At 48.0% G+C, this 7,591-nt stretch overlaps 1 protein-coding gene across 2 annotated transcripts in view; it reads right to left on the minus strand.

Moving 5' to 3' along the window:
• LOC119465041 (uncharacterized) overlaps window positions 1-6,215 on the minus strand; it is a 28,509-nt gene extending 22,294 nt beyond the window's left edge. For both annotated transcript variants that reach the window (XM_049655879.1, XM_037725872.2), the window contains exon 1: window positions 6,034-6,215. In XM_049655879.1, coding sequence (XP_049511836.1) covers window positions 6,034-6,141 — 108 coding nt within the window. In that variant the 5' untranslated portion in view covers window positions 6,142-6,215. The remainder of the gene's footprint in view (window positions 1-6,033) is intronic.
• Window positions 6,216-7,591: the final 1,376 nt, after the last annotated feature.

Consider the following 7,591-nt stretch of genomic DNA (forward strand, 5'->3'; position numbering starts at 1 on the left):
CACATGCTATACGCGGATGATATTACGATCTGGACGACAACGGACAGCGACGGAGCGATCGAGCAACGTTTACAGCAGGCCATCCAGTGCGCGGAAAACTACCTGGTGGGCACGGGACTCGCCTGCTCGGCCGAAAAATCCGAATTGCTGCTATATAGACCGGTCAGAAAGGGGCGCCCACCTAAAGGCTACACCCCCCCCCCCCGGAAAAGGAAGAGATCCAATTAACGGCATCAAACGGCCTACCCATCCCGATAGTAGACAAGATCCGGGCACTGGGAATGATGATTGAACACAAGGGTGGCAATGGCGAAGCACTTCGCAAGATAACGGCAACGGCCACCAGCACGGTGCAGCTCATCCGATGCATCGCCAACAAACACGCGGCATGCGCGAAGGCAACGTCATACGACTCATACAAGCCTTCGTTATTTCTCAAATAACGTACACGGCAGCTTTTCAGAACTGGACGGTTGCGGAAAGAAACAAGCTCAACGCCCTCATACAGCAAGGCGTACAAAATGTGCGTTGGAACTTGCGCCCGGAGTGAGCACCACCAAGCTCCTAGAACTAGGCTTGCACAACACGCTCGAGGAAATCGTGGACGCGCAACAAGTGTCCCAACTCGAGCGCCTATCCAAGACCCGCCCGGGCAGGCACGTGCTCGAAAAGCTCGGCATCACATACCACACGCAGCACGGCATCAAAGTGGAAATTCCAAGAACCATACGCGAGCAACTATACGTGCCCCCATTGCCTCGCAACATGCACCCCCAACACCACACGGGGAGACGTAAAGCCAGGGCACAACACATTAACCGAAGTTACTCCAAAGACAAGGAGGCAGTCTTCACCGACACAGCCCGCTATCGAGACAGGAAGAGTTTCGTGGCGGCAGTTACTAGCCACCGAGGTAACCACCTCACGAGCGTCACCGTGAATACGGCATATGCCGAAGCGGCAGAGGAAGCGGGCATAGCACTGGCCCTCACACAAACCAAGGCTACATACGTGATCTGCGATTCGCAAATGGCAATTCGCAATTTTGCAAATGGGCGCATATCGCAAGAGGCGTATCACATACTTAAGCGACATCCCATACACCATGGAGAGGCCGACGTCGATCACCGAAGGCACTTGCTATGGATCCCGGCACACACTCGACTGAGCACCCCCAACGAAGCGGCTCACCGCGTTGCTCGAGGCCTCTCTCCCACGGCGTTCCATGTCACGGTGGAGTGCACCGCAAAATTATTCTCTCTCCTGCCAGTCATCTTGCACCGCTTCCGCACCAAAGAGCTGTTGGAGCATGCCCTCCGCGACGGGCCTCCCGAGGTCCGCCGGGCCCTAGTTCAACGGGCCCGTGCTGTCGCTGAGATCGTTCTAGGGACCCCGACTAGTGGTCCCTCCCACACTTTTACTACCTTTTCTCTTTACAATAAAATGTTTACTCTCTCTCTCTCTCACTCACCGAGCATCATCGGAGGAAGAGCCCCCGCGGGGTAAACTGCAAACGTCTGGGCGATGGGAGGATCGTTTGACCAGGTTCCACGACATTACGACACACTACCAGTTACGGAGACGCGTATACCCATTCCCTCAGGCTAGGTTCGACAGGGCGCAAGCAGTACACTACAGGCAATTACAAACTGATTTTTACATAAACCCCAGACTCATGCACGCCATGTATCCAAACATGTACACTACAAATAGATGCCCATCCTGTGGCGAGGTTGCCACACTTAATCACAGTTATGGGAATGTCAGGACATAACAAACAATTCGGGCAGTGCCGACACCTCCGTCTCTTCCATCGCCAGCCTCCGCTCGCCAGCCTCCGCTCGCGTTGGCAGACCGCACTGCTCAGGTCGAACCTGACAGTACAACTCTGGGCCGTCCAGCGAGCCGAGGAAGCTGCTTCGAGACAAGGTCTCGGAACCGCGTCCGCCGCGGGTGCCCAGACCCACTAAAAAGACGCCGGGCACAAATCTGATTGATTTGATAATAAAGTTTACGTTCTTCTTCTTCTTCTTCCTTGTTTCTACCATACCAACAAAGGCGCGCTCGGGTACAGTGTACTAGAATGCTTTACAGTGGGTCTAGCGGAGGCGAATGCTATTGCGTGTCGCGTACCCGCTTTGGAAGAAAGTAGCGGCGGCGCTGTCGTCGCTCGCACTTGAAGCGAGTGTGCGCCGCTTCTGCGTCTGCACGTTGTTTTTCGACGTAGTCGGTGCGGAACGCCGCTTATTTCGCGCCTTTTTCTGCGTCAGTGTTCAAGATGCCACCCAAGGGGCGGTTAAACCACTGTTACGCGCCAGGCTGGACAACTGGCTATGGAAGAACAGCCCAGGAGCGCAAGTTATCGCTTTTTAATGCTCCGAAAGATGAACACCAAAGGCTTCCTCACATTGGCAAAGCGTTTAGCGCAATTCAAAAAAGACAGGCACGTGACACAGGCACAGAATAGCGCTATCCTGTGTCTCTGTCACGTCCCTGTCTTTTTTGAATTGCGCTAAAGGCTTTGCCAATATGAGGAAACCGTCCCAACTAGCCCAAGAATCAGCCTTGTTGAACCAAAGGCCAGTTTGGCAGCGAAATCTGCACAGGCTTGACAAGTCGCTGGACCCTGATTCAGCTGTTTGTGAACTGTACTTCGAGCCGCATTTTATCTTGAGGCATTATGTCCACATGTTCAATGAAACTGAAGTAACAATTCCGAGGGGGACCCCAACGCTTGCTCCTAACGCTTGCTCCACTTTTATATTGAAGGTTAAACAAGTCTCACCCGCCGTGGTTCCTCAGTGCACCGTAACCAACCAACACCGTAACCATGGTTACGGTGTTGGGCTGCTGAGCACGAGGTCGCGGGATAGAATTCCGGCCACGGCGGCCGCATTTCGATGGGGGCGAAATGCAGAAAACACCCGTGTGCTTGGATTTAGACGCACGTTAAAGAACCCCAGGTGGTCCAAATTAATCCGGAGTTCCCCACTACGGCGTGTCTCATTATCAGATGGTTGTTTTGGCACGTATAACCCCATATACTATTATTATTAAACAACTCTCGTGATGCAGCGCGGAGAAAGTCGCACCAACACTCGAAGCGTCGCTTATGAGGGTATTTATAACAAGCCGTTGGACAGTGGTCGACTCAAAAGCGAGCATATTGTGTAAATAAAAGTGCATTGGTGCGGTATATCGCAACTTTGTGTTTATTAATTGTTCATAACCCTACCAGCAAATACACGTAAAGTGCCTCGAGCGGCCAGTCGCGCGGCAATTTTGCGTGTTCGCGGGCTTCTATCACGCTCGAAAAAAAAGCACTTTTATGTAGCACGTATCGAGCAACAGAAACCTGCCTCAGGAGTTTTTCATGTTGCTCTTCACTTTTCTCATTGACACTTTTCATGTCATTGTAATATTTGAGAAGTTGATTAATTAAGACTAATTATGTAATTAGGCGGAATTCTAAAAAATAATCTTGCTGTCTCCAGGCGACGGCAAACAACATTACATTCGTTCTGTCCCGCTACGCGTGGCATTTGGATATTTTTAAATCTTGGTGCATGATAGTTCGGACACCCTGCATAATGCAGTCGGCTATCCAGCTCAGCCGCTCTCTAAAATCATGGTAAGCATTCGCAAATACTAATTTTACGCTGTGCACGTTCGTATAAAAAACAGTGTCGATAATAAGCCAGGCAAACTGCAAGGAATATCACTGTGAAATGTCAAGTATTGCGGCTATGTCTCTGTACCAGACAATTCCACAACTACAACACGCGCAAGCTACAGTATTTCATTTTTTCGATATGCATAACGAAGCTGCAAAGAATAAAAACCAGAAGCAAAAACATTTGTCCCTTGTTAGTCGTGCGTTACTTCATGGCGGTAAACTTCACCTGCCGAAAACGCCGGACGAAGTGGTTGTCCTAACAGCGCGACGGCCCGAAAGCTGACTGCTTTGATCAAGTACGGCCGACTACAGCACCGCCGCATCTTTCTTCCACTTGAGGCCCTCTCCAGCGCAGGCGGTTGCGCCACTAGAAGATTCTACAACAAGACGGCAAGTTGGGCCAGTTGGTTGGGATTCATCGTAAGGATCGTAACAGCGCAAACAAGACACGGACAAAAGGAAGGAAAAACGACAACACGGCGCTGACTCTCAACTGATATTTTATTGAAGGATCGTCTAACACATATACCAAAATTCAAAGAACCATGACTTGCGCAAGACACAGTGATACATCACGGCCGTGGCGACAAACTAGGCATAATCAAAAGTTGCAGAAGTAATGAAATTCCTTGTCATGAAGAGCGATCGACGGTTCGATGATGCATTCCTTGCCCCTAATCGTTATAATGTATGCCTCAACGATTTCTCTTGTCAACTGGTTAGTGTGTTTAAAGATGATAGAAGTCTTGTCAAAAAGGGGGCGACACCCGCATGAGTTGCAATGTACCGGAAGATGACGTGGTTCAACCCCTTGAAGAGAGAGCTCATGCTCCCTAAGTCGTACGTTTACACAGCGTTTTGTTTGGCCCACATACTCATTACCACAAGATAACGGTATTGCATACACAACGTGCTTAACACATTTGATGTAGCTGTTCACATGTGTAACAGTGCATTTCCCTTTTGCCTGCTTATCTTTGAGCATATTGTCAATTATCATATGCGGCCTATCTTATGTTTCGCGGAAAGCCAAACATCTATACCGTACCTAGAACCTACGTTTTTTAGCCCATGTGCCATTTTGTGCACATAAGGAACTACCGCGTTTTTTCTTTTTTCATCTGACTTAGCTTTTCTGCGTTTGTTGCTTATGTTTTTGACACCAAGAAGCATACTTTCACACACAGAAGAAATGAACACATTTGGATAACCAGTCTTTTAAACGAGTAACTTGATCATCACAGGCAGCCTTGGTCATATGTATACACGACTTCTTCAGTGCAGCATTTAAGACAGTCTTCGTTATAGCTCTCTTCACAATCTTAGAATGACCGGAATTGTAGTTCAAAATGGGCTTGACCGTTCTGGGATCATACTTCCAGCACATGTGACTTTTACCAAAGGTTAATCGTAGGTCCAGAAATCTGGACCATCATCTTTAAACACACTAACCAGTTGACAAGAGAAATCGCTGAGGCATACAATATAACGATTAGGGGCAAGGAATGCATCAGCGAACCGTCGATCGCTCTTCATGACAAGGAATTTCATTACATCTGCAACTTTTGATTATGCCTAGTTTGTCGCCACGGCCATGATGTATCACTGTGTCTTGCGCAAGTCATGGTTCTTTGAATTTTGGTGCACATGTTAGACGATCCTTCAATAAAATATCAGTTCGAGAGTCAGCGCCGTGTTGTCGTTTTTCCTTCCTTTTGTCCATGTCTTGTTTGCGCTGTAACGATCCTTACTAGAAGATTCTAGTTCACTATAGCTCGGGTATGCTACTTGCGAACATCTTATCCAGATGGTGCGCGTACCCTCGGCAGGTCAAATTGGGACTTGGTCTGCCTAATTCGTTTTGTACACGCGCACGCGTCGGGGCAATAGCGAACAAATAATAAAATAATAAAAAAAGTTCCTAGGGCCTTCACTTTTTAATATAAGACGACATATATTGCCCGTAGAAAAACGTCTTCCCAGCAATGCATTTCTGTTTAAAAGTTAAGCCGACTTGAATGGGATAGGTGTAAACTTGGTCTTTGTAAGCTGGCTTTCCCACGTTCGATGTTGCAGTGAAACCAACCTAAAAGAAAAATGCGATGCCAATGGGTCCCGATAACGCTATCGCGTTCCACTCTTAAAGGCAAAGCTTAAGCGTCCTCCAAGTTTTTGTATTCACATAAAGATAGAAGAAGATTATCGGGAGAAACAACCAACTCGAATAACTTTAAATGCACATGTTTTACTCTACATTATCAATAATCTGAGAGTTGCACTTTGCCCTTGCAACTTTTTTTAATGCGCGCGCTGTATGACACATAATTTACTATATAGTTGATAGACACATAGCTCACCTCCCATCCGTCCATGTATTTGATTGAGCACAAGTTTGTAGAATGGGGCATGTAGGGCTCGGCCTTGTTGAGAAGCAGAAATTCGACCGCGAGCAATAGGACTATCATCGCTGTTTAAAACGAAGTACCAATGTTTACCCAAATTATGACAACTAAAGTACATGTTGCTGCCCACACCAAAGGCACGCTTCTTTATGCGTACCAGCAAGTCGAAACGACGTAAGCGTCGTGCGTCACTGCTGCACATGACATTCGCACATAATATGTAAACATGACATTTTTACATGAACGCTAAGTTCCCTTCATAGATCTTCTCACCGCGCCATTTGTCACAGTCGCATTCGAGTAGGTTTAGTGCCCTTTGAAACACTGGCCGCACAGTTGTTGCCGCGAGTTGACAGTGAAGTGAACACAGTTAACCCCGCGCGACTCTTTTGAGGTGCGTGTCGGTTGTACAAGTGCGATAACCCTTTCCTGGGGTAATACTCAGGAAAGGGTTATCTCTCCTTGTGTTATCTGTTAGGTTCACTTAGAGTGCGGCATTGAGTATTAAACATAGTGTGAAAGGTCTCACTTGTCGCTCTAGCATTTTTTTTTCAGAGACCTCTAGACGAGCTAACTCGATAGCCTCCCCTCCTCGCGTAGCTTTATTATGTGAATATTATTATTGTGGCCGCACGTTCATTGTCAGATACTTTGGTGCGAAGTGTGTACGCACCGCCTCCACCACCTTTCAAAAGAGTGCTACCAATGCATACCAACCAAAACTGTGCAACCCCTCGTTGCCAGGTTTTGTACCAGAAAGATAAATGTATTTGCCACCTAAATTACCAAGCTCGTTCACTGGCGATGGTGAGTAGTTCATGCGTTTCACTGACGGCCTTATGATCAATTTAAAACAGAGACAGAACCTAAAAAAATTGGCCGCCATCCCGTCCTGCGAACGGGAATGTCCAGCGAAGTGGTATCAAACACCACACATGGTCGAGCATTGTATGCACACTGTTCTTCCCTTTTATATATGAAAGCGTGGTGACGTCACTAAGTATATATATATATATATATATATATACGTTTACAAGCCTCCGGATCTTCATTTCTTTGCCTACGCAAACCCTCGGCTTCCCTCAATCTAAACTCGGGATGTTCTCTGCTGCGACGCTTGGTTTCAGCTTCCCCAGCTCTCGCTTCAGTCTTACGGTAGCAACTAGTGTAAAGTTCTCTGGTCGAAACCTGCCAAGCCGCCGCCAGCGGCAGCGGCTGCAGTGACGGACACCAGGCGCGGAGAAACGCGATCGGCGTCGGCAGCAGCTCTACGCCTCCCACTACCTCATGCTTCACTCCTCCTCTCCGCCTCGCATCCGCTCTGTTTTCGCTCTCTCTCAGCTCTCTCTCCCGCAGCTCGGCGAAGCTATCGCAATCCTTGTATGGGGTATGGCGTTTTCTGTTTACGCCACGAAATTTTCCGACGAACGAGAGCTATACAGCTTCGCTGTAAAATCTCTACTTATAACTAGATGCATGCTCTAAATGTTCTAATTTATGTTCTAAGGATGTT

The sequence above is a fragment of the Dermacentor silvarum genome, chromosome 9 (genome assembly GCF_013339745.2).
Source record: "Dermacentor silvarum isolate Dsil-2018 chromosome 9, BIME_Dsil_1.4, whole genome shotgun sequence".
Classification (NCBI taxonomy): domain Eukaryota; kingdom Metazoa; phylum Arthropoda; class Arachnida; order Ixodida; family Ixodidae; genus Dermacentor; species Dermacentor silvarum.